This window comes from Melanerpes formicivorus, unplaced genomic scaffold (genome assembly GCF_026170545.1).
Source record: "Melanerpes formicivorus ecotype bairdi unplaced genomic scaffold, bMelFor1.0.p_v2 SCAF_11, whole genome shotgun sequence".
Classification (NCBI taxonomy): Eukaryota; Metazoa; Chordata; class Aves; order Piciformes; family Picidae; genus Melanerpes; species Melanerpes formicivorus.
Genome location: NW_027142363.1, coordinates 20,094,282 through 20,121,458, shown reverse-complemented (window position 1 = coordinate 20,121,458; position 27,177 = coordinate 20,094,282). Strand labels below are relative to the sequence as shown.

Genomic DNA, 27,177 nt, shown 5'->3' with positions numbered 1-27,177 from the left:
CCCAACACCCTAAAATGTGCCTCAATAACTATATTTTCATTTACCTTCCATTCAAATATGGTCACTGACCAAATCCCTTAATACACTGAGCTACTGCAGCTGGCTTTTGGAATACCCTTTGGAGGGGATTAAGCACAAAGCACGTTAAACCCAGGGCATATCTCTCCTTCTCAGCTGCCACAAATGGGATGTGAGTTTAGCATGCAGAAGGCAGGAGAAGCTTTTTTGACAGCAGGAGATGCTTATCATTCCTTACCACAGGGGAGGGTGGACAAGATGCTGCCTGCCACCTTCCCAGCCTGACCTTATCTCCACATGGGTGAAGCTACTGTGTGTCAGCCTGTGATAAGGAGGGAGCTCTCGCTTCCATATGCAGAGGAGCTCCCCACCACACAACAGCAGCAGATAATGCTCCTGGAAGAAGGGCAGGGGAGGGGAGGCAGGAGAAACACACACCATCCTCCCAAATCAATTTGAGAGCTGTTTAATAAACATGCCCTGAAATTGTAAGTGCCTGTGTTAGCTGGAAATCATTACCCATCATAGTTTATTAATCCATGAGTATTTAACTTACTCTGAGCCCCCTGTTAATACACAGAGGTTGATTTATTGTGGCAGCTATTGAACAGTAATAAAATAACATTTCTGCCATGCTGTGGACAGGTCAGGATGCTGTGGGAGACAAGAGCTGTTGCTGAAATTTAACAGCTTTTTGAATACACTGGAAGCAGCTCAGGCAGACCCATCCCAGCTGGAGGTGGCACAAACCCTAGCTGTGGAATCACAGAATCATAGAATTGTCAGAATTGGAAGGGACCTCAAGGATCATCCAGTTCCTACTCCCCTGCCATGGGCAGGGACACCTCACACTACAGCAGGTTGCTCACAGCCACATCCAGCCTGGCTGCAAAAACCTCCAGGGATGAAGTTTCCACCACCTCCCTGGGCAACCTGTGCCAGTGTCTCACCACCCTCATGGGGAACAACTTCTTCCTAACATCCAATCTCAATCTACACATTTCTAGTTTTGTTCCATCCCCCCCCAGTCCCATCACTACCCTACACCCTCCCCAGCTTTCTTGTAGCCCCCTTCAGATACTGGAAGGCCACAATTAGGTCTCCTTGGAGCTTTCCCTTCTCAAAGCTAAACAACCCCTACTATCTCAGCCTGTCCTCAAAAGAGAGGAGCTCCAACTCTCTGCTCATCCTCATGGCCCTTCTCTGGACACCTTCCAGCACCTCCAGATCCTTCTTGTAATGAGTGCTCCAGAAATTGGATGGGGTGGATGCCATTCTATCAGAGCTTGATGGAGTGAGAAAGGGTATATTTGAGGCCCCAAGTGATGTATTGTCTGGAGAAGAAGCTTTTCCAGATCTCAGAACATAATAATTCACATAATTAAATATCCCTGCAGGATATTATTTCAGTGCAGTCTTACTCCACAGGCTCTGTTTACACATTGGGATGTATTCATCACAGCAGGTGTCTGTGACCTGCCCTAGGTGAACCTGCTCTGGCAGGTTGGTTGGATTAGATGATGTCCAGAGGTCCCTTCCAACCCCTAGCAGTCTGTGATCCTGCATGCTGGTGGATGTGAAGCTCAACAGGAGCCAGCAGTGTGCACTTACAGCCCAGAAAGCCAATCACATCCTGGGCTGCAGCAAGAGAAGCATAGTCAGCAGGGTGAGGGAGGTGATTCTCCCCCTCTGCTCCACTCTGGTGAGACCCCACCTGGAGCACTGTGTCCAATTCTGGAGCCTCTGTTACAGGAAGGATCTGGAGGTGCTGGAAGGTGTCCAGAGAAGGGCCACGAGGATGAGCAGAGGGCTGGAGCTGCTCTGCTGTGAGGACAGACTGAGGGAGTTGGGGCTGTTCAGTCTGGAGAGAAGGCTCTAAGGAGACCTAATGGTGGCCTTCCAGTATCTGCAGGGGGCTACAAGAAAGCTGGGGAGGGACTTCCGAGGGTGTCAAGGAGTGATAGGACTGGGGCGGGGGGGGGGGGGGGGGGAAGACATGGGTAGATTCAGCTTGGATGTGAGGAAGAAGTTGTTCCCCATGAGGGTGGTGAGACACTGGCACAGGTTGCCCAGAGAGGTGGTGGAAGCCTCATCCCTGGAGGTTTTTAAGACCAGGCTGGATATGGCTGTGAGCAACCTGCTGTAGTGTGAGGTGTACTGGATGATCCTTGAGGTCCCTTCCAACCCTGGTAGTTCTATGATTCTGTTTCACCAAGCAGATCTCTTGGCAGAGCTGCTTTTCTTTAATCACTGTCAAATATGTTCTCAGTGAAGTGTCTACAAATGATCCCTTGAATGGATAAACATCTTTTGGTTGTTGTTGAACAGACATACAGCCAGTAAAATAGTGATTGCTCACTCTTGCTTAAATGCTGGCAGGAGCTTGAAGAGTTGGGAATGGCTGCATTAACAAGGAAGGCTGCAGAGGGACTGTCAACAGAGGCTTGGAGTGATAGGACAAGGGGCAAGGGTTTGAAATGAGAGACGAGGAGATTTAGATTGGATGTTAGGAACAAGTCCTGCACTGTGAGAGTGGTGGAACACTGCAGCAGGCTGCTCAGGGGAGGGAGCTGACTGCATAGGGGGCTGGACTAGATGAGCTTTGGAGGTCCCTTCCAACTCAGACCATTCTGTGAGTCTAAGATTTTTATGATTCTGTGATTCTATGTTAGGAAGAAATTCTTCATAGAAAGAGAGATTGGCCATTGGAATGTGCTGTCCAGGGAGGTGGTGGAGTCACCATCCCTGGAGGTGTTTAAGAAGAGACTGGATGGGGTGCTTGGTGCCATGGTTTAGTTGATTAGGTGGTGTTGGGTGATAGGTTGGACTTGATGATCTCAAAGGTCTTTTCCAACCTGTTTAATTCTGTATTCTGTATGATTCTATGGTTCTATGTTTCTGTGGTTCTATGATTCTATGAATCCATGATTCTGTGATTAAAAAGTTTGAGTTCAGGATCTCCTGAGCTTTTAAACTATATCACTAAGGTGTTTGGAATGGAATGGAATGGAATGGAATGGAATGGAATGGAATGGAATGGAATGGAATGGAATGGAATAGAATAGAATAGAATAGAATAGAATAGAATAGAATAGAATAGAATAGAATAGAATAGAATAGAATAGAATAGAATAGAATTAACCAGGTTGGAAAAGACCACTGAGATCATCAAGTCCAACCTATCACCCAACACCACCTAATCAACTAAACCATGGCACCAAGTGCCTCATCCAGTCTCTTCCTAAACACCTCCAGTGATGGTGAGTCCACCACCTCCCTGGGCAGCACATTCCAATGGGCAATGACTCTTTCTATGAAGGACTTCTTCCTAACATCCAGTCTAAACCTCCCCTGATGCAGCTTGAGACTGTGTCCTCTTGTTCTGTGGCTGGCCACCTAGGAGAAGAGACCAACCTCCACCTGGCTACAACCTCCTTTCAGGTAGTTGTAGACTGTTAAGTGGTTTTAGCATGCTGGGTCTCCCTGCCCCCCAGCTAGTGGGATTTGTGTTTCAGGATCCTACTGGGCCTAAAAGATGTGTGCTACCTAAAGGAAAATAAAGCTGCCCTTTAGCAGACATCCTGCTTCTCAAAACAATTGGCTTCACTATATTTGGAAGCCCATATGTGCTGGGGAAAAAAAATCCTTATACTGAGAAGAGTTACCCAAGGCCCACAAAACAGACAGTAAAAGTTCATGAGCTCAGGACAGGGACTTGTTTGGTTGAGCTGCAGGAGACCTAGCCCAACTGTAGGACATTATTTTCTCCTTTCCTTCACTTTGGCTCAGCACTGACACCTTGAATAGCTCCAGGGATGGGGCCTCAGCTACCTCCCTGGGCAACCGGTTGCAGTGTTCCACCACCCTCATAGTAAAGAACTTGTTCCTAACATCCAACCTAAGTCTCCTCTCATTTCAAACCATTGCCTCCTGTCCTGTCACTGCAGGCCTTTGCAAACAGTCCTACTGCAGGCCTCTTGCAGGCTTCCTTCAGGTAGGAGAGCACTGCAGAAGGACCTTGCCAGGCTGGACAGATGGGCAGAGTCCAAGGGCATGAGACTGAACACATCCAAGTGCCAGATTCTACACATTGGCCACAACAACCCCATGCAGTGCTACAGGCTGGGGACAGAGTGGCTGGAGAGCAGCCAGGCAGAAAGGGACCGGGGGTACTAGTTGATAGCAGCTGAACATGAGCCAGCAGTGTGCCCAGGTGGCCAAGAAGGCCAATGGCATCCTGGCCAGCAGGAGCAGGGAAGTCATTCTGCCCTATACTCAGCACTGGTTAGGCCACACCTTGAGTCCTGTGTCCAGTTCTGGGCTCCTCAATTCAAGAAAGATGTTGAGCTGCTGGAAGGTATCCAGAGAAGGGCAACAAAGCTGGGGAGGGGTCTGGAGCATAGCCCTGTGAGGAGAGGCTGAGGGAGCTGGGGTTACTTAGCCTGGAGAAGAGGAAGCTCAGGGAAGACCGTATTGCTCTCTACAACAGGGAGGTTGTAGCCAGGTGGGGGTTGGTCTCTTCTCCCAGGCAAGCAGCACCAGAACAAGAGGACACAGTCTCAAGCTGTGCCAGGGGAGGTTTAGGCTGGAGGTTAGGAAGAAATTCTTTCCAGACAGAGAGATTGGCCATTGGAATGTGCTGCCCAGGGAGGTGGTGGAGTCACCATCCCTGGAGGTGTTTAAAAAGAGACTGCATGTGGCACTTAGTGCCATGGTTTAGTTGATTAGATGGTGTTGGGTGATAGGTTGGACTTGATGATCTCAGAGTTCTTTTCCAACCTGCTTAATTCTGTATTCTGTATTCTGTACTGGAAGAATGCTCTTAGGTCTTCCCAGAGCCTTCTCCTCTCCAGGCTGAACACCTCCAGCTCCCTCAGCCTGTCCTCATAGCAGAGATGTTCCACCCCACAGATCATCTTCATGACTCTCCTCTGGACCTGCTCCGTGTTCTCCTTGTGTTGATAGCTCCAGAGCTGGACACAGTACTCCAGGTGAGCCTTAATACTAGCTTTAGTTTTGAAAGCCATGGAGAAGAACCTTAACTCTATGCATTTCATAATGCAGGGCATTACATTATGTAGATAAATATCTAAATTATATATACTTATATATTCTTATATGTATACACACACACATGTATATAAATATTATAGATATATATGACTTTTTTTCATCCCACATCATGTTTCTCTAGTCACAGTGGCTTCAAAGAATTATTTGATGCCTTGTGTTTTGTTCATCATAAAAATAAAAGTGGTTATTACCTTTGAGGAACTGTAGAAAACTCCTCTGGGGGATTATAATGATCTTATATTTCCTAAGTCTAACCTGGCTGGCATGCATGGAGTGGGAGTTCAAAGTGGGTCACATTCAATCAGGCTCTGCTGTCATCCAAGGAGAGCTGGACAGGCTGAGAGCTGGCTGCAGGCAAACCTCATGAAGTTCCATAAGGACAAGTGCAGGGTCCTGCATCTGGGGAGGAATAACAGCAGGCACCAGGACAGGTTAGGAGCTGCCCTGCTGGAAAGGTTTTCCTGCAAGGGAAGGGTCAAGAACAGGTGACTCATAAATTCAGGGTAAATTCCCATTCCCATCCAGCACTCCAATCACTGCAGCACCTCTGGATTTCCCATGACTGCAAACATAGTAAAGCTATAAAGAAAGACCTTGGAGTGCTGGTGGGCAGCGAGTTCTGCATGGCACAGCAATGTGCCCTTGTGGCCCTTGTGGCCACGAGAGCCAATGGGATCCTGGGGTGCATGAAGAAAAGTGTGGCCAGCAGGGCTAGGGAGGTTCTGCTCCAGCTGCTTCCCTTTGACAGACTTAGGGTAATAAAATATGAAACAAATAAATAAACCCCAAACTTTCCTTTTTTTTTTCCCAAACACAAATCTTTTGTGACAGATGAGACCTGGAGGGATAACCTACCCAGCTGGAGGAGTCAGATATTTACCTGCAGGACTGCACAGAGATATTCAGCAGAGACTTGGTACTAGCAGCTTGAGCTTGGCCATGTGAATAAACTTAAAAGCTTTAAACCCCAGGGCAGGGCCAAAGAGGTGCTGAAGGGAAGTGGCACAGAAGGGACAAGCTTTATCCATCAGGAAGACTTCTGCACTAAAGGCCTCAGCTCTGCTATGCAGTCCCTGTGGTCCCTACTGTTTCCAAGGACCCACAATGAGATAAGGATGTGCAACACTGTGGCAGCAGCCATCCCACTGCTACCTCACACCCCCTGAGAGAGCAGGCACTTCCCACAGAAAGCATCCACGAGGAAGAGAGCTCCAAGCTCATCCAGTCCAACCTTCAACCCAGCACTGAAGGCTCAACACTAAACCATGTCCCCATCCACCAGGTCCACACACTGCTTGAACAACCCCAGGGATGGTGACTCCAGCACTGCCCTGGGCAGAACATTCCAATGTTTGACAACCCTTTCACTGAAGAAATATTTCCTAGCATCCAGCCTAAACCTCCCCTGCTGCAGCTTGAAACCATTTCTTCTGGTCCTGTCTCTTGTCATCGAGGAGCAGAGGCTGCCCCCTCCTCACTCCAACCTCCTTTCAGGGAGCTGTAGCGAGCAATGAGGTCTCCCTGGAACCTCCTCTTCTCCAGCCTGAATACCCCCAGCTCTCTCAGATGCTCCTCCAGGCCCTTCTCCAGCCTCATTGCCCTTCTCTGGACAGGCTCCAGCCACTCAATGTCCTTCCTGTAGTGAGGGGCCCAGAACTGAACACAACACTTGAGGTGTGGCCTCAGCAGTGCTGAGCACAGGGGGATGATCACCTCCCTGACCCTGCTGCCCACAGTGTCTCTAATCCAAGCCAGGATGCCAGTGGCTTTCTCGGCCACCTGGCTCCAAGTGCCACATCCAAGCTTTTTTTTGACCTCCAGTGATGGGGACTTCACCACCATACTCAAGGTGTGGCCAAGTGATTCCATGCAATTCAAAGCAATAGCTTGACCATTACATTTTTATTTCTGTGCTTAGAAACAGAATTTCTCTCTCTCTCTCCCCCTCTCTTTATTTTTGGCAAAGGAAAGCCAACAGCCTCCATGCTTTGCACAGCCATAATTAATGAAGCAGAGACCATGTGCTAAAGCACTAACTAGGCAAGCAGCCTGAACGTTCTACCCTTCACAAGCAAACTGCTGTCACTGTTCATTGCAGTGTTGGAATTATTTAGTATGTGATGCATATTAACCCAAAAGGCACTCATAGAATCATAGAATGGTTTGGGTTGGAAGGGACCTCCAAAGGTCACTAAACCTATCCTGTTGCAGCTTGAGGCCATTCCCTCTTGTTCTATCACTAATTACCTGGGAGAAGAGACCAGCACCAGCCTCTCCACAAGGTCCTTTCAGGGTGCTGTAGACAGCAATGAGGTCTCCCCTCAGCCTCCTCTTTTCCAAACTAACCATCCCCAGCTCCTTCAGTTGCTCTGGATTTCAGCACCTCCTGAAAGGGTTAACTCGAGGTCATACTTTGGATTACCCATTTGTCTTTAAATCTTTTTCCTCTTCTCCAGTTAGGTGGCATGGCAAGGCCCATAAAAGCATGCTTAATATCCTAGCTTTACCACAGAGCTTTTACAAACAAGGTCAGAGAGAACAGAGGGGAAAAAAAAACCCACATAATTAATAATGATCAAGACTTACTGCTGTGTGGGCTGCAAGTCCCTGCTCAGAAATTAGAGCCAAATTATTCCAGGCTTTAAAAAAAATAAAAAAAGTAGTTAAAATATCCAGCACACTTAAATGAGCTCCTCTGAGAGACTACACCAGCTCCATTATCTCCCTGCATGTATTTTGCTCCATGCTAACACTCAGCACATGCCTCAAATCACATCAGCTAGGTTCCTCCTAATTGGCCTTGCAAAACCCTCCACACTCCCTGTAACACCTTCCCAGTTGCCCATGCTGATACAGGCTGGGCAGGGACTGGCTTGAGGGAAGCCCTGAAGAAAAGGACTGCAGGGTGCTGGTGGATGAGAAGCTCAACAGGAGCCAGCAGTGAGCACTTGCAGCCCAGAGAGCCAAGCAGAGCCTGGGCTGCAGCAAGAGAAGCATAGCCAGCAGGTCGAGGGAGGTGATTCTCCCCCTCTGCTCCACCCTGGTGAGACCACAGCTGGAGCACTGTGTCCAGTGCTGGAGCCTCTGTTACAGGAAGGATCTGGAGGTGCTGGAAGGTGTCCAGAGAAGGGCCATGAGGATGAGCAGAGGGCTGGAGCTGCTCTGCTATGAGGACAGACTGAGAGCGTTGGGGCTGTTCAGTTTGAAGAGAAGTCTCACTACCCTTGTACTGAAGACTTTCTTCCTAACCTCCAGTCTAACCCTGCTCTCCCTCAGGTTCAAACCATCCCCCCTTGTCCCATTGCTAGACACCCTGATGAAAAGTCCCTCTGCAGCCTTCCTGTAGGTTTCTTTCAGCTACTGGAAGGCAGCTATAAGGTTCCCCCAGAGCCTTCTCTTCTCTAGGCTGAACACCCCCAGCTCCCTCAGCTTGTCCTCATAGCAGAGCTGCTCCAGCCCTTGGGTCATCTCTGTGGTCTTTCTCTGGACTCTCTCCAACAGCTCTGTGTCCTTTTAATGCTGGGAACACCAGAACTGGACACAGTATTCGAGGTGGGGTGTCACCAGAGCGAAGGGACAGAATCCCCTCTCTTGCCCTGCTGGCCACACTCCTCTTGATGCAGCCTAGGATACAATTTTCCTTCTGGGCTGTAAGGGCACTGCTGGCTCATGGTGAGCTTCTCATCAGTCAATTCCCTCAAGTCTCTTTCTTCAGAGCTGCTCTCAACCCACTCTGCACCCAGCCTGAATTTGTGTCTGGGGTTGGCCCAACCTTGCACTTTGACTTGTTGAACCTCCTGCAGTTCTCCCAGGCCCATTTCTCAAGCCTGTCAAGATCCTTCTGGATGGATCCCTGCCCTCAAGTGACTGCAGCACACCACACAGCTGCTTTCACCTACTGAAACAAAACATTACGACTCTTAAATTGTCATCTCAACACTTCCACCTGGAAAATTATTACTGATATGCTTTTGACAAACAAAAGATAATCAGATTAAGAGCATTTATCCCATCAGTAAAATGCAGGATTGTATCCAAACAGCTGTCACCAGATGAAATGTTTCTGCAACCCAAATCCATTTGTTTGTTGCTTGTCTCCTCTCTGCATGGAATGCAGCTGTTTAAGTAATTGCTGAGGCAACATCTCTGTCACTGACAGACATCTGTGCAGGAGCAGTGATGTGCAGAAGATGTTCTAATTATAGCAAGGCAATCATCCATTGCTTTTCTTCCCTCCTCTCCCCCACAGCTCTTTGCACTGATACCAATGGACTCCCAATCCTGTTACTAATGTTGGGGTTTTTTTCAGCTGAAATACACCCAAAAAAAAAACTTAATCAAGAGCAAGTGAATAAAGCAAAGTGGAGTTATTGCCCAGGGAGGTGGTGGAAGCCTCATCCCTGGAGGTTTTTGCAGCCAGGCTGGATGTGGCTGTGAGCAACCTGCTGTAGTGTGAGGTGTCCCTGCCCATGGCAGGGGGGTTGGAACTGGATAATCCTTGAGGTCCCTTCCAGCCCTGACAGTTCTGTGATTCTATATTTATGCTGAGAAATACTTTTAGATTTCAACCATGGAGATTTTCCAATACTAGCAAAAGGCAAGATTGGCTGCAATGGAAAGAACAGGAAAACAGCATTTAACAAATAGTACAGGAGCTGTTATTTATCTTAGCATGCTATGGGTAAAGGCCCAAAGTAAAATATGGGACTTTGAAGAGGAAACAAAAAGAGGTTGGCAATTATTACAGAATTGTTAGGGTTGGAAAGGAACTTAAGGTTCATTCAGTTCCAACCCCCCTGCCATGGGCAGGGACACCTCACACTACAGCAGGTTGCTCACAGCCACATCCAGCCTGGCTGCAAAAACCTCCAGGGATGAGGCTTCCACCACCTCCCTAGGCAACCTGTGCCAGTGTCTCACCACCCTCATGGGGAGGAACTTCTTCCTAATGTCTAAATCACCCCTCCTAGTTTTCCTCCATTCCCCCTAGTCCTATCACAACACAGGATACTTAAAAGTCCCTCCCCAGCTTCCTTGTAGCCCCCTTCAGATACTGGAAGGCCACAATAAGGTCTCCTTGGAGCTTTCTCTTCTCAAAGCTAAACAACCCCTACTCTCTCAGCCTGTCCTCATAGCAGAGCAGCTCCAGCCCTCTGCTCATCCTCGTGGCCCTTCTCTGGACACCTACCAGCACCTCCAGATCCTTCCTGGAATAGAGGCTCCAGAGCTGGACACAGTGCTCCAGGTGGGGTCTCAGCAGAGTGGAGCAGAGGGGCAGAATCCCCTCCCTGGCCCTGCTGGCCACACTTCTCTTGCTGCAGCCCAGGCTCTGCTTGGCTCTCTGGGCTGCAAGTGCTCACTGCTGCCTCCTGTTGAGCTTCTCATCCACCAGCACCCTGCAGTCCTTTTCTTCAGGGCTTCCCTCAAGCCAGTCCCTGCCCAGCCTGTATCAGTGCTTGGGATTGCCCCAACCCAGCTGCAGGACCTTGTACTTGATCTTATTACAAAAATGTCTTGTATTTTCTTTACCTAAAACAATCTTACTTCAGGGGAAAAAAAAACTAAAAAGGAAAGCATTAATCCTTTCCAAATGCTCAGGCTTTTAAATAGAAAAAAACCCAAACTCAATAATCTGTAAAGTGTATCATTTACAGAATACAGAATTAACCAGGTTGGAAAAGACCTTTAAGATCATTGAGTCCAACCTATCACCCAACTCCATCTAATCTACTAAACCACGGCACTGAGTGCCTCATCCAGGCTCTTCCTAAACACCTCCCATGATGGTGACTCCACCACCTCCCTGGGCAGCACATTCCATTGGCCAATCTCGCTTTCTGTGACGTCTAAGAATTTCTTCCTAACTTCCTGCCTAAACCTCCCCTGGTGCAGCTTGAGACTGTGTCCTCTTGTTCTGGTGCTGCTTGCCTGGGAGAAGAGACCAACCCCCACCTGCTGCAACCTCCCTTCAGGGAGTTGTAGACAGCAATAAGGTCTCCCCTGAGCCTCCTCTTCTCCAGGCTAAACAACCCCAGCTCCCTCAGCCTCTCTTCATAGGGCTTGTGCTCCAAACCTCTCCCCAGCTTTGTTGCCCTCGGGGACCTCTCTTACATAATTATCTGTGGCTTTCTCTGGAGCTAGGATGCTCCCATTCCACCACAAGCACAGCACATGGCTTGCCAGACAGCACTTCTCATCTTCCAGCCCCACAATAGCTGGATTTGATTGCCTGCTCCTTGGGAAAAGGAATAGGAAAGCTCTTGAGAAACTTCTTTTGTAATGAAACAGATACTAATTGTAGGATTATTTAGGACTGAAACATCTCCAAATGTGCTTCTGTTGTACTGCTCAAGGGACTGTTCATATCTGAAGAAAATTAATTTATTGCTCTGAAATGGAATGTACACAGCAAGGCAGACAGCTCTGTCTTATCCTTCTCCTTCACAGCTCTTGCTGAGTTAAACTCCAGATGCTTTTCTGGTATCTCTATATACTTCTTTATCACAGGCTCACAGGATGTTAGGGTTTGGAAGGGACCTCTGAGGGTCTTTGAGTCCAACCCCCCTGCCCTAGCAGGACCATAGAATCTCACAGAATCAACCAGACTGGAAGAGACCTCCAAGATCATCAAGTCGAACCGATCACCTAACCCTATCTAAGTGCTCCCGAGTGTCCCCTTATAGCTCAGGACTACTGGTCTTTGTTCAGGTGTGGAAGACAGCTCCTTGCAATGAAATACAGCATCATTTGGTACCACAGCCTGCACTGATTTGTCCAAACTTTCATGTCTTCCTTTACAGAATCAACCAGCTTGGAAGAAACCTCCAAGAACATCAAGTCCAACTGATCAGCCAGCCCTCTCTAATCAACCAGACCATGGCACTGAGTGCCTCATCCAGTCTCTTTTTAAACACCTCCAGGGTCACAGTTGTATATTATCTGGGATGACTTTGGAAGCAAAGCAGAATACAGAATTAACCAGGTTGGAAAAGACCTTTGAGACTATCAAGTCCAACCTATCAGCCAGCACCATCTAATCAACTAAACCATGGCACCAAGTGCCTCATCCAGGCTCTTTTTAAACACCTCCAAGGATGGTGACTCCACCACCTCCCTGGGCAGCACATTCCAATGGCCAATGTCTCTTCCTGTGAAGAACTCCTAAGATGAAGCCTAAACTTCGCCCTGCACAGCTTGAGACTCTGTCCTCTTGTTCTGGTGCTGGTTGCTTGGGAGAAGAGACCAACCCCCACCTGGCTACAACCTCCCTTCAGGTAGCTGTACACAGGTAGTGATGTAGTTTATATCCATTGCCCCTTGTCCAATCCCAGGGCATAAGTGAGCAGAGCCTGTCCCCTCCTTCCTGACCCCCAGCCCTCAGACATTTATAGACACTGATTGGATTCAGGCAATTGGGAGTGCCACCACTTCTGTCAAGCATGAGACATCAGTGTTTGGCAAGATGAAAGACAGCACTGGGAAGAGAGAAAAAAATGAGAAATTAGAAGAATCCATGCTTGAGCACACACTCAGGGGACAAAGCACTGTGCCCTTCAAACCCTTGCTCTCTGAGGCCTTCCTAGGAGAACTTTGGTGCAAATAAAGAGTTGGAAGGCAATGAGGGGTTTGTGTTCGCATTTGTCTTCACGATGAAAGGTGACAGTGCTCCCAACATGTAAATATAAAATAAAACCACAGGAGAAGATGAAATGTGGTCCTGCTCTTGCCTTTAAAGATTCCAGTTTGCTGCCAGGCATTAATCTTCATATTCTGGGTGAAGTGTGCTGTAGCTCATGGAGGGTTCGACACGTTCCCTGGCTTTGCTACCAGAAAGCTGTGACATTTCCTCATTAAATACATCAGGTGTGAAAATGGCAGGGAGAGAAAACAGAGGCTATTAAAGGAGGTGCTGCCTGCACTCCTGGCTTTTTCAAGTGGCTTTCCAGCCTGAGGCTGTTGCTGTAAAGCTAAGAGAAGAAATTATGTCAGCTGGGAGCTGGGGGTGTTCAGCCTAGAGAAGAGAAGGCTCCAGGGAGACCCAATAGTGGCCTGTCAGTACCTGCAGAGGGCTACAAGAAGACTGAAGAGGGACTGTTTACAAAGGCCTGGAGTGAAAGTAAATACATCTTCCTAAATTTCAGAAGTGCTTGGGGCCTTCACAGAATGGAACACCTCTCCTGTGAGGACAGGGTGAGGGAGTTGGGGTTCTTCAGCCTGGCTCTGGGGAGACCTAATTGTGAAGGGAACTATAAGAAGGCTGCAGAGGCCTTTACAAAGGCCTGCAGTGATAGGACAAGGGGCAGTGGTTTGAAATTAGAGAAGAGCAGAATTAGCTTGGATGTTATGAACAAGTTCTGCACCATGAGGGTGGTGGAACACTGGAACAGGTTGGCCAGGGAGATGCTTGGGGCCCCATCCCTGGATATATTCAATGTGAAGCTTGTCAGGGCTCTCAGCAACCTGATCTAGTTGAGGATGTCCCTGCTGACTGCAGAGGGGGTTGGACTGGAGGACCTTTGAAGGTCCTTTCCAACCCAAATCATTCTATGATGCTGTCTTGCCAAAACGATCTCCTCCTGCCTTTGAGGGCAAATGTTTCATCTCTTTGTCTTTTTAACCTTTGCAGTAGTGCATGAGGGAAGAGCTCCCCTTTCACTTTATTTTCCACTGATCCAAAGCACACAGCCACTCAACACATTTCCATCTGCTGCTGTATCACTGCCCAGAGCCAGCCTGGCTTCTCCTTCAGCCTCTGCCTTCAGACACACTGCTTTTGCCATGGGAAGGACCTGAGGCAGCAGGTCTGCAGTTGTAGCCCACATTTGCATCCTGGTAAAAGGTCTTGCTTGCAGGTGGTCTGCAGGAGGTGCTGTGGGAGCTGGTAGTGCTGGCAGGGTCATGTTCAATGCATATTGCATCCAGTTCTGGGCTCCCCAGCTCAAGAGGGACAGGGATCTGCTGGAGGGAGTCCAAGGGAGGGCTACAAGGATGATGAAGGGACTGGAGACTGCCTGGTGAGGAGAGGCTGAGAGCCCTGGGGCTGGTTAGTCTGGAGAGGAGAAGACTGAGAGGGGAACTGATCAACGTCTATCAATGTCTGAGGGCTGGGGGTTAGGAAGGAAAGGACAGCCTCTGCTCACTATGCTCTGTGATAGGACAAGAGGCAATGAAAGGAAACTGCAGCACTGGAAGCTGCACCTCAACATGAGGAAGAACTTCTTCACTGTGAGGGTCACAGAGCACTGGAACAGGCTGCCCAGAGAGGTTGTGGAGTCTCCTTTTCTGGAGACTTTCCATCCCTGCCTGGATGTGTTCCTGTGTGACCTGTGCTGGATTCTATGGTCCTGCTCTGGCAGGGGGGTTGGACGGGAAGATCTGCAGAGGTCCCTTCCAACCCCTAACATCCTGTGAGCCTGTGTGGTCCTGTGATAAGGAAGCATATAGAGATACCAGAAAAGCAGCTGGAGTTTAAATTAGCAAAGGATGTGAAGGACAACGAGATGACAGAAATATGTCCTGGAATGCCTGAAAGCAGCCTGTTTGCCACAGTTGGCATGAAACTGTGGACCTGGATTTCAAACCACTGAAGATCTCCAGAGGTACTTCCAACCCCTAACATGCTGTGATGCTGTCAAAAGACTTTAGAAGTGGCAAATTCCGACTCCCCACACACACATTCACACTCTTTAAGGAGGGTAAGGAGTTGCTCCCACTGATGGGGAGAGGTGGCCTTTTGCAGCAGTGCCCCTCAATGCCAGGTTGCACAGGGAACAGGTTGCCCAGGGAGGTGGTGGAAGCCTCATCCCTGGAGGTTTTCTATAGCCAGGCTGGATGTGGCTGTGAGCACCCTGCTGTAGTGTGAGGTGTCCCGGACCATGGCAGGGGGTGGGAGCTGGCTGATCCTTGAGGTCCCTTCCAACCCTGACAATTCTATGATTCTATGCCTCTTCCTCAAAAGATGGCACTGCAGGGTTGATTTGCAGCAGGGGCACTGGGGAACAAAAGGAGCAAGGCAAGAACATCAGGCACCCAAATTTAGGGGGAAGACTGCAGCAGAGCTGCTAACCCCACTTGAAAGGATGGGCTCCTATCCAGTGAGGGAGGCTTTCTTTTCCCCAAGCCACTGGGAAAGCCACTGCACTGATGGCAGGCAGACTGGATGCAGCTAGGGCAATCTTGACAGCATTGAGGAGATCTTTGATTAAATTATATAGTGGGGAAAGCCTGGAACTGCTTCTCTAGTGAATAAAAAGACCAAAAGAAAACAAACCAACCAAAAACCAACCCTGCACAGATAGGGGTTTTAATTCAAATGAGTTAATATGGGTTTGTTTTTTTTTCCTTTTTCACTTGTAAAAATCACATGAAAGGGAGAAAAACAAACTGAGGGCTATGAGAGAAGGCAAACAGCCACCCGCCCCCCTTTTGTTTCCTCTTTTGGCTGATTGTCACCACGCTGCCTCCAAAGTCCCTTTGCTTCTCTGTGTAATCAGGTTGATTAAAATCCTCTAAAAGAAACAAAGCAGCTGCACAGACCTCCAAAAACAAAAAAACAACAAAACCCCCACACTCCTCTCTGCTGCCTGTGTGCTGTATTCTTTTCAACAACAGCTTTGTTTTCAAAGAATTCTTCTCCCTTCATTGCCTCTGAAAGCCTGGTACTGGATTTATTGAACCCCAACTAAGCATACTGAGCACAGACACAGTGATTGCTTCAACACATGCTTTTTAGTTGGTTTTGGTGGGGTTTTTTTCTTGCAAGGAGTACTGAGCCAGCAGCTCTGAGCTGCTGGCTGGTGCTGAACTGACTGCAGAAGAAAGAAAAAGCCCAGCTGAAATAGAATCAAAGAATCATAGAATCAACCAGGTTGGAAAAGACCTCAGAGATCATCAAGTCCAACCTATTACCTAATACCCAACACCTCCTGACAACTAAACCATGGCTCCAAGTGCCACATCCAAGCCTTTTTTGAACTCCTCCAGGGATGGTGACTCCACCACCTCCCTGGGCAGCACATTCCAATAGCCAATTACTCTTTCTGGGAAGAACTTTCTCCTCACCTCCAGCCTCATCCAGTCTCTTTTTAAACACTTCCAGGGCCATTCCATTGGCCAATCTCTCTTTCCAGGAAGAATTTCTTCCTAACATCCAGCCTAAACTTCCCCTGGCACATCTTGAGACTGTGTCCTCTTGTTCTGGTGCTGGCTGCCTGGGAGAAGAGACCAACCCCCACCTGGCTACAACCTCCCTTCAGGTAGTTGTAGACAGCAAGAAGGTCTCCCCTGAGCCTCTTCTTCTCCAGACTAAGCAACCCCAGCTCCCTCAGCCTCTCCTCACAGGGCTGTGCTCCAGACCTCTCCCCAGCTTTGTTGCCCTTCTCTGGACACATTCCAGCAGCTCAACATCTTTCTTGAATTGAGGAGCCCAGAACTGGACACAGGACTCAAGTTGTGGCCTAAGCAGTGCTGAGCGCAGGGCAGAATGACTTCCCTGCTCCTGCTGGCCATACTATTGCTGATCCAGGCCAGGATGCCATTGGCCTTCTTGGCCACCTGAGCACACTGCTGGCTCATGTTCAGCCTACTGTCAACCAGTAGCCCCGGGTCCCTTTCTGCCTGGCTGCTCTCCAGCCACTCTGACCCCAGCCTGTAGCAGTGCATAGGGTTGTTGTGGCCAATGTGCAGAACCTGGCACTTGGATTTGTTGAATGCCATCATGTTGGACTCTGCCCATCTGTCCAGCCTGGCAAGGTCCCTCTGCAGAGCACTCCTATCCTGTAACAGATCAACACCTGCCCCCAGCTTGGTGTCATCTGCAAACTTACTGATGATGGACTCAATAATGAGAGTGTACACTAAAGGAAGACTCCAGATTTTGCCCTTGTGTCACAGGCTGAAAATAATAATTGTCCAGCCACAGTCAGACCATTACACTTCAACTGAGATGAGGAGAAGAAATGTTCCTATAAAGATTAATGGAATGGTTCAGGTTGTAAGGGACCTTGAAGATTATCTAGTTCCAACACCTTGCCATGGCCAGGGACACCTTTCACCAGCCCAGGTTGCTCAAGGCCTCATCCAACCTGGCCTTGAACACCTCCAGGGAGGAGGCATCAATGACCTCCCTGGACAACCTGTTCCAGTGTCTCACCACTCTCACTGGAAAGAATTTCTTCCTAATCTCCAGTCTAAATCTGCCCTCCTCAAGGTTCAATCCATTCCCTCTCATCCTATCCCTACAAGCCCTTGTCAAATAGTCCCTTCCTGATTCTCCTGTAAGCCCCCTTCACGTACTGGAAGGCTGCCCTAAGGTCTCTCCAGAGCCTTCTTTTCTCCAGCCCCAGCTCAATCAGAGGAGGTTCTGTCTCTATGGGGGAGGTTCTCCAGCCCTCTCTGATCATCTTGGTGGCCTTGTCTGGACCCACTCCAGCAGCTCCACGTCCCTCTTACACTGGGGGCACCAGAACTGGATGCGGCGTTCCAGGTAGGGCAGAGCAGAGAGAGCCTCGAGCAGCTGAGAGTTGTCCCTGTCCATGTCAGGGAGGTTGGATGAGATGATCTCTTCCAACCTGAGCCATTCCATGATTCTAAAAACCTCTGCACCTAAGTTCACACCCAGGTGCCTCTGTGCTTGCATCTACCCTCGTGTGTAAAGCTGTTTCTGCTCTGGTGCTTAGGGATGTTTAAAATGATATCATTGGATTTCTTCCTTTGATCCCAAATGAGTGTAACACATTATCTTGGTTCTCAGTCACTTCCAGCTTTGATCTTCTGTTTAATAAAACATAATGCTGTGGTGGAGAATCCCTCAGGAATATTTAATTCTTTTCTTTCTCTTTTTTTAAAAAAATGATTTAATATATATCACATTTTAAATGGGATTAAATTGTCTGATTAGTGAAGCAGGATCCTGCTGTAGCAGATAAAGCCTGAATTCCTCAGGGCTATCCATAGCCACTGTTCAAGCATCTCTCCCAGAGTGGGGCAAGCTCACCAGACTCTATGACAGTAAGGCAAAAGATTTCCCTTGTGCTGAGGGAAATGCTCCAACCCCAATCTTTGCTTTGTTTATTCCCCTTCCTCCAAGCAAACCTTTGCTTTTGCCCATAGAAAAGTGGGTAAGGCTGTGCTGTAAAGTAAGTGACAGAACTGATGATGGCTTTCAAAGACAAAAACCTGACACCCCAAACCCAAGAGTTCTGTAGGGAGTTATACAGAATACAGAATTAACCAGGTTGGAAAAGACCTCTGAGATCATCAAGTCCAACCTATCACCCAACACCATCTAATCAACTAAACCATGGCACCAAGTGCCTCATCCAGGCTCCTCCTAAACACCTCCAGGGATGGTGACTCCACCGCCTCCCTGGGCAGCACATTCCAATGGCCAGTTACTCTTTCTGGGAAGAACTTTCTCCTCACCTCCAGCCTAAACTTCCCCTGGCACAGCTTGAGACTGTGTCCTCTTGTTCTGGTGCTGGTTGCTGAGAGAAGAGACCAACCCTCTCCTGGCTACAACCTCCCTTCAGGTAGTTGTAGAGAGCAATAAGGTCTCCCCTGAGCCTCCCCCTCTCCAGGCTGCCTGCACAAAGCTATAGGCATGGAGAAGCTGTATCACCATAATGTTAGGGACTGGAAGGGACCTCAAGAGATCATCCAATCCAATCCCCCTGCCAGAGCAGGAGCACCTAGAGTAGGTCACACAGGAACACATCCAGATAGCTCTTGAACATCTCCAGAGAGGGAGACTCCACAACCCCAGGGTTGTGCAGCCTGTTCCAGTGAACAGTGAAAAATTTTTTCCTCTTGTTTCCATGGAACTTCCCATGCCTCCACTTCCACGACTGCCCCTTGTGCTGGCATTGGGCATCACCCAGCAGAGCCTGGCTCCATCCTTTTGGCACTCACCCTGCACATCTTTATCAACATGAATGGAGTCAGCCCTCAGGCTCCTCTGCTCCAAGCTAGAGTCCTCAGCTCCCTCAGTCTCTCCTCCTAAGGAAGATCTTCCACTCCCTTCAGCATTTTTGTGGCTCTGTGCTGGACTCTCAAGCAATTTCCTGTGGTCCTTCTTGCCCTGAGGGGCCCAGAACTGGACACAATATTCCAGCTGTGGCCTCACCAGGGCCAGAGTAGAGGGGGAAGTGAAGCTCTCTTGACCTGCTAACCACAGCCCTTCTAATCCACCCCTGGACAGTGTTGGCCTTCATGGCCACAAGGGCACATTGCTGGCTCATGGTCAACCCTCCATCCACTAGGACCTCCAGGTCCTTTTCTCCTTCACTGCTCTCCAGAAGCTGCATCACCACTATTCAAGGGATGAGACAAGGCCAGCTGCAGGAGCTGTCCCCACCAGCTACAGCTGTTCCTTGCTGCCCATGGGCTTCTTGCTGCCTTCAAGTGGGTCAGCATCACTACTTACAGGCACCCAAGCAGTGCCAGGAAACTGTCAGAGCCCCCCAAATGAGGCAGTTATGACAGAAGAGACAGCTGATAATGTCTGAGGCCTTGGAACAGGCCCTGTAATGAAACAGCCCTTGAAGAAGTGTTGATCAGGCTCAGGAAGGACATGGTGAGGAAAAGCAAGAAGCTGAGCTGCTTGCACTCACTCCACAGCCTGGCAGCCCAGCAAAACTGCTTTGTGCTGGCTGGGAATCACAGACCCATACAATGGCTCAGGTTGGAAGGGACCCAAGAGACCATCTACTGCAACGCCCCTGCCATGAGCAGGCATGCCTCTCCCAAGAGGCCTTGTCGCCCGGCCTCACCCAGCCTGGCCTGAAACACCCCCAGGCAGGGGAGCTCCGCAGCCTCCCTGGGCAGCCTGTGCCAGAGTCTCACCACCCACATACTGCAGAACTTCTTCCTGAGATCCACTCTGAACCAACTCTCCTCAGCTTCAAACCATTCCCCTTAGTCCTGTCTGTAGGAATGAGACACTGTCTGTAGACAGCCTCATGAGAGGCCTTCCTGCAGGATCCCTTCGGGACTTGGAAGGCAGCTCTAAGGTCCCTCCAGAGCCTTCTCTTCCTTAGGCTTCCCCGGGTTCCCTCAGCCTACCCTCACAGCAGAGCTGCTCCAGCCCTTGGGTCCTCCTTGTGGCTCTCCTCTGGACTCACTCCAGCAGCTCTGTGTCCTTCTTAGGCTGGGAGACCAGAGCTGGCAGAGAGCTGCAGCTGCAGCTGGGGCGCGGCCCTCGGGCTACCCCATGACAAACACTGCCGGGGAGCACCAAACCAAACCAAACCAAACCAAACCAAACCAAAAACACTAAACAACCAAACAAAAACCCCCACAAAAATAAAGTGAAAAGCAGTTGAAAACCAAGCAAAGCTAAAGGGTGGGGCAGGGCAAGGAACAAAATGGGGTGAGAAGAGGGAGTCTGACAGGCAGGGGGATCCTATGAGGACAGACTGAGGGAGCTGGGGCTGTTCAGTCTGAAGAAGAGAAGGCTCTGAGGAGACCTTATTTTGGCCTCCTGGTATCTGAAGGGGGCTACAAGAAAGCTGGGGAGGGACTTTTCAGGGTGTCAGGGAGTGATAGGACTGGGGGGAATGGAACAAAAAGGGTGGGGCAGGGCAAGGAACAAAATGGGGTGAGAAGAGGGAGTCTGACAGGCAGGGGGATCCTATGAGGACAGACTGAGGGAGCTGGGGCTGTTCAGTCTGAAGAAGAGAAGGCTCTGAGGAGACCTTATTTTGGCCTCCTGGTATCTGAAGGGGGCTACAAGAAAGCTGGGGAGGGACTTTTGAGGGTGTCAGGGAGTGATAGGACTGGGGGGAATGGAACAAAACCAGAAATGGGGAGATTCAGGTTGGATGTCAGGAAGAAGTTGTTCCCCATGAGGGTGGTGAGACACTGGCACAGGTTGCCCAGGGAGGTGGTGGAAGCCTCATGCCTGGAGGTTTTTAAGGCCAGGTTGAACATGGCTGTGAGCAACCTAAGGTAATGTGAGGTGTCCCTGCCCATGGCAGTGGGGTTGGACCTGGATGATCCTTGAGGTCCCTTCCAACACTGACAATTCTATGATTCTATGATCTTCTTACCCTTTACTATACTCTGGTGGCTTCCAGCTGGGCCAGCTCTGATGCCTGCCCTTCTGCAGCTCCTGCAGTAACTCATCCCACAATCATTTTAATCACCTCCAGCAAATTAGTGTGGGACAAAGAGAGCTTAATAAACTCTGTCCAAAGACGGCAGGACAGCACACGCAGAGAGAGAGCCCTTCAGAGCCTGTCAAGCAGTAAGAGCAGCCCTGAGAACCAGGGGCTAGGTCATTATGCTCTTTATTGTTTTTTATGTGGACTATAGATGATAGAAGCAGCATTGGGGAGTCAGGCAGTGCCATGCCAAGCAGCTCTGGCCACGCTGCCAGCACAGGAGAATTCTTCATCACTTTGGCTTTTATTGGCTGACACAACTGTGTTTAAAGCAGTTAGTCAATGCAGGCTGCAAGAAGAATAATTACCAAAGTACAAACAGGCTGAGGAGGAGCCTAAAAACCCAAGCTTGAAAAGACCTAATCACAAAAACATCTCTTAGCTCAGTGTAATTCTGCCTCTTCACCTGTCAGGCTTTTCTTTGGAGACAGGTATATATATGAATGAGAATATATATATGTGTGTGTGTGTGTGTGTGTATACACATATATGCATATATACACATGAATATACATTTCGTATATATAAAAATATATATGAAAATATATTTTGTAGGTTAAAATATATTCATATATATAAATCTAAAATACTTTGATAAAATATATTTTATATAAAATACATTTTATATATATTTTATATAAATATATATATTTAAAATATAAATGTATATTATGTACACATATATATTTACATATATGTGTATTTCAATATATTTATACGTTAAAATATTGTTATATATAAAAATATATGTATGTCTAATATATAATATATATTTTTATATGAAAATATATTTATATGTATAGAATATACATTTATATACTAAAATATATAAATAAATATATAAATATAGAATAACAGAATCATAGAATCCCCAAGGTTGGAAGAGACCTCAAAGATCATCGAGTCCAACCTGTCATCACAGACCTCATGACTAAACCATGGCACCAAGTGCCACGTTCAATCCCCTCTTGAACACTGCTGGTAGTTCATAGTTACCTTTCTGGAGTGATCTCAGAATGGAATAAATGGACTGGGTTTTTTCTTGCAACTCAACATACATAAGTGGTTAACAGCCCCCTGCACTTTGAAACAGAGCTGAAAGGATGAAGAAAAAAATAAGAGAAAAAAGGAAAAGAGAGAAATAAAAGAGGGGAAAACAAAGGTGCTTTTAGTTTTGTTTCTTTCATGCCTCTTTCATTGCAGCTCTCATTTCCAGACCCTGTTTTTCCTGAGAGGAGAATGAATGACTGGAAAACTACCACACTAATTGCTATTCTAAAAAGCATTTTAAACAAACAAAAATTAGAGCTGAAAGCTTATTCCTAAGACAGTCTACTCTGTTCCTAGAGAGGCTGCTGCTCCAAGCCAGACTGCCCCAGGGCTCTAAACTTTGCCTGTAGTTCTGCCCTGTCATTCATATGGTTTCCACTAGCCTCAGCCTCCTTAAAATTGAGTAAAACTGACTAATTGAAGGACAGCAAAGGTGAGGTTTCTGAGCACTGAAGGAAAGAGTCCCACCAGGCCCCAGCTGGGAATGTTGGCTCATAGGGTTCTACCTGTTCCCTGACAGCTCTGCATCTCTTATTCACCCCTCCTCTATTTCAGGATAAACCAACTCTAATATATACATGTACATAATATATATATATGAAAAATATTGCTGTGAGATATACTTCTAAGCCTGTAATTTGATGAAAAAACAATTAATAAAAAGTTAGCTGTAAAAACTCTACATTATTGTTATTATCATCATCATTACATTGAGACACTTGAATGTGTGCAGAGAAGGGCAACAAAGCTGGGGAGGGGTCTGGAGCACAGCCCTGTGAGGAGAGGCTGAGGGAGCTGAGGGTGTTTAGCCTGGAGAAGAGGAGGCTCAGGGGAGACCTTCTTGCTCTCTACAACTACCTGAAGGGAGGTTGTAGCCAGATGCAGGACCTTGTACTTGCAAGCCATTTTAGGAGTCACTGTCCAGTGTAGAGGGACCACACCATAAACCACAAAATGCCAGAATGTGTCCAGCTGGAAAACAGCTATGAGTGAGGAAGGACCTCCTGCAAATGCATCTCTGATCTGGAGAGAAAATTAGGAAGCTTAAAGCTGCTTATTGTGAAACTGGATTTGCATAGTCCACTAATTCAGGAAGTTTAGATAAGGGTTTGAGTTGATGTCCTGAGGACGATGACCTTGTTGGTGCTACCTTTAATGGGGCCAGGATATCACCTCTGAACTTTTGTGCTGTTGATCCAAGGCAGCCCACATCAAGTCATGTGAGCACAGGAAGGAATTCAGTTCAGCACTTAACTTGCTCAGGAACTTTCCTGTTGGGAGGCAAACATTAGCACTTTGCTTGGGACCCAGAGCTGCTTGTTTGAGAGGAGTCTCTATTAAAACCACTGCCACCACAGTTTCCATGAAAACTAAGAAGAGCAACGTAAAAGTGGCAATTGAAATGACAAACTGCAATTCATGGGAATCAGGAACAGACCTGGCTTGGAGGAAACAAAAGTGCTTTTCCTCTTAAGAAAACTTTGACTTCTTCAGGAAAAATACAGAAAGTCCTGGTCCCAAAACACTTCTAAGAAGTTGCAACAGTCCCTTGAGTTGAGGGACTGCTGCTTTCTCTCTGAAAGGTAACTTGAGGTCCTGTCTCCTTCCATCAATTATGTTTCCATGATGTCCCCCTTCCTTGTAAAGAACCACAGGAAACCAACCCCATTTGCAAAAAAGCTTCAGCTGAATCTTTCTCCAGCTTGACTGTTGGACATTATTTGTCCAACCTTTGTCAGAAAAGTTTCTCATGCCATGAAATCCAGCTGTTGTTGAGCTCTGCCAAGCCTGATGCTGGGCCATGTTCCTCAGCACCACAGCACTGTGTCTTTTCAGCACCTCCAGGGATGGGGGTTCAAACCACCTCCCTGGGCAGCCTGTTCCAGTCTTTTAGAAGCCTTTCAGTGAAGACTTTTCTTCTAATGTCCAACCTAAACCTCCCCTTGCAACTCGAGACCATTTCCTCTTTTCCTGCTGTAACAGTGCAGGCACAGGTGGGCAAGTCTGCACCTCTGCTTCCAGGACAGGCTGAGGAAGCTGGGGGTGTTCAGCCTGGAGAAGAGAAGGCTCTGGGGAGACCCAAAAGCAGCCTTCCAGTACCTGAAGGGGCTACAGGAAGGATGGAGAGAGACTGTTTGCAAAGGCCAGCAGTGACAAGACAAGGAGCAATGGCTTCAAACTAAAGAAGGGCAGATTTAGGTTGCATATCAGGAAGAAGTTCTTTATTATGTGGGTGGTGGAATACTGGAACAGGTTGCCCAGGGAGGTAGTTGAGGCCTCATCCCTGGAGATATTCAAGGTAAGGCTCGACAAGGCCCTGGGCAGCCTGATCCAGTGGAGGATGTCCCTGGTGACTGCAGAGGGGGTTGGACTGGATGACCTTTAAAAGTCCCTTCCAGCCTAAGCCATTCTGTGATTACTAACATTTCTACACTGGCAAAATAAAATTTAAGCAAATAGCAGAATTCTTTTTTGGGGTTTTTTTGCATATATATAAAAGTATATACAGAGAGAGACATAGATAGATTGGTAGCAATTAAATCAGCCTAAAGAAACTCCTTTTCCATTTGAAACCATCATGTAAAAAGGACTTAATGCACAAGGTAAAAATAAATACCAGGGAAATGTGTGTATTGCTGTTGAGGAAGAAAAAGCTGTTCCACATCATCCCCCTTAGTAATAGTCAGGTTTTCCTGCTGCAATGGAATGTGTGGGGAGGTTACTAATATTGTTAGAAATCAAATTAAGAGCTCAGCTTCCATGCTTGTGTTCCAATGTCCTGAGATGCTCTTTTTGTCCAGACAAGGCAAATCCTGATGGTGCTCTGTGGTTTGTTGGTTTTTTTCCCAGGCATATATTCTTCTTCCTTTCATTAAGTTGTCCTGCCCTGTCCAGAACATGAGGACAGACATGCACACTGCTTACATTCCTCTGTAAGTCTCAAGATGCTAAGGAATCTCCAAATTTAAACTGTCAGGCTTAAAAACAAGTGTAGGTGAAGCAGAAAGGAAAAATCAGAGAATCATAGAATTGTCAGGGTTGGAAGGGACCTCAAGGATCATCCAGATCCAACTCCCCTGCCATGGCCAGGGACACCTCACACTACAGCAGGTTGCTCACAGCCACATCCAGCCTGGCTGCAAAAACCTCCAGGCAGGAGGCTTCCACCACCTCCCTGGGCAACCTGTGCCAGTGTCTCACCACCCTCATGGGCAACAACTTCTTCCTAACATCCAATCTGAATCTACCCATTTCTAGTTTTGTTCCTTTCCCCCCAGTCCTATCGCTCACTCCCTGACACCCTCAAAAGTCCCTCCCCAGCTTTCTTGTAGACCCCTTCAGATACTGGAAGGCCACAATTAGGTCTCCTTGGAGCTGCCTTCTCTTCTCCAGACTGAACAACCCCAACTCCCTCACTCTGTCCTCATAGCAGAGCAGCTCCAGACCTCTGATCATCCCTGGGGCCCCTCTCTGGACACCTTCCAGCACCTCCAGATCCTTCTTGTAATAGAGGCTCCAGAGTTGTTTTGTAGATAAAAGGAGGGTTTGGGGGTTTTGTGTGTGTGTGTGTTTTTGGTTTGGTTTGTTGTTTGTTAATTGTTGTTAATCTATAGAATCATAGAATCAACCAGGTTGGAAAAGATCAGAGATCATCAAGTCCAACCTATTACCTAATACTTAACACCTCATAGCCTCTTCTATTTTGAATAGGAGGAAGAATTATTTCACTGTGAGGGTAACGGAACACTGGAGCAGGCTGCCCAGAGAGGTTGTGGAGTCTCCCTCTCTGGAGATATTCCAAACCAACCTGGATGTGTTCCTGTGTGACCTGCCCTAGGTGCTCCTGTTCTGGCAGGGGGGGTGGGGGGAGACTGGTTGATCTGTCTCTTGAGGTCCCTTGCAGCCCCTCACATTGATTCTGTGAGAGTTTCTAGGCTCTGAATAGAGACTTATTAGGTCCATGCAGCTCATCATCATGGGTTGGACTAGATGACCTTCAGAGGACCCTTCCAACCCAGACCATTCTATGATGAGGAAGAGGAATTTTTTTCTCCCCAGATCACTAAATGTGATTCTGAAGCTCTAGCACTGAGCTCAGGTTGCAGCAGTTCACATTGTAGCTCCACCCCTCTTGACAGAAGATCTGGTAGGGGGCCATCTACCAGAGGCGGCAGGACTCTGCCCCGCGGTTCATGGTGGTGTTGGGTGCGCAGCTGAAAGCTTTCCGGAACTCCTCGAAGTTGCTCATGGTGCCGATCACTCTGCAAGAGAAAGGTGATGGATATTCAGTTTGCCTTTGGTTACACCTTAAAGGCCTCCAAGTGTGTCAGTGTGTTCCTCTCAGCCTGGGTTTTCAGCCTTTCCATCCCATTTATCTGACAAATAAAACCCAAAAGATTCAGGAGAAGCACTTCCAGTCAAAGTTAGGCTGAAGACAACCTTGGTGAAGGCCCTGGAGCACCTGGGCTGTGAGGAGCATCTGAGGGAGCTGGGGGTGTTCAGCCTGGAGAAGAAGAGGCTGAGGGGAGACCTCATTGCTCTCCACAACTACCTGAAGGGAGGTTGGAGTGAGGAGGGGGCAACCTCTGCTCCTTGGTGGCAAGAGACAGGACCAGAGGAAATGGTTCCAAGCTGCAGCAGGGGAGGTTCAGGCTGGCTGTTAGGAAATACTTCTTCAGTGAAAGGTTTGTCAAACACTGGAATGTTCTGCCCAGGGCAGTGCTGGAGTCACCATCCCTGGAGGTGTTCAAGCAGCCTGTGGACCTAGCTCTTAAGGGATACCATTAATGCTGACCCTTCAGTGCTGGGTCGAAGGTTGGACTGGATGAGCTTGGAGGTTTCTTCCAACCAGATGCATTCTGTGATTCTGTTTCAT

General features: G+C 48.1%; 1 protein-coding gene and 1 long non-coding RNA gene across 2 annotated transcripts in view; one reads left to right on the top strand and one right to left on the bottom strand.

Annotated features, from left to right (window-relative positions):
• LOC137444263 (uncharacterized) overlaps window positions 1-13,842 on the top strand; it is a 290,864-nt gene extending 277,022 nt beyond the window's left edge. The window contains exons 5-6 of the long non-coding RNA XR_010988103.1: window positions 4,834-5,009; window positions 11,892-13,842. This is a non-coding gene — a long non-coding RNA (uncharacterized lncRNA). The remainder of the gene's footprint in view (window positions 1-4,833; window positions 5,010-11,891) is intronic.
• Window positions 13,843-22,119: 8,277 nt separating this feature from the next.
• The window catches only part of PHEX (phosphate regulating endopeptidase X-linked), a 117,099-nt gene continuing 112,041 nt past the window's right edge, over window positions 22,120-27,177 (bottom strand). The window contains exon 23 of the mRNA XM_068144785.1: window positions 22,120-26,563. Within this exon, the coding sequence (XP_068000886.1) occupies window positions 26,461-26,563 (103 nt within the window). The 3' untranslated portion in view covers window positions 22,120-26,460. The remainder of the gene's footprint in view (window positions 26,564-27,177) is intronic.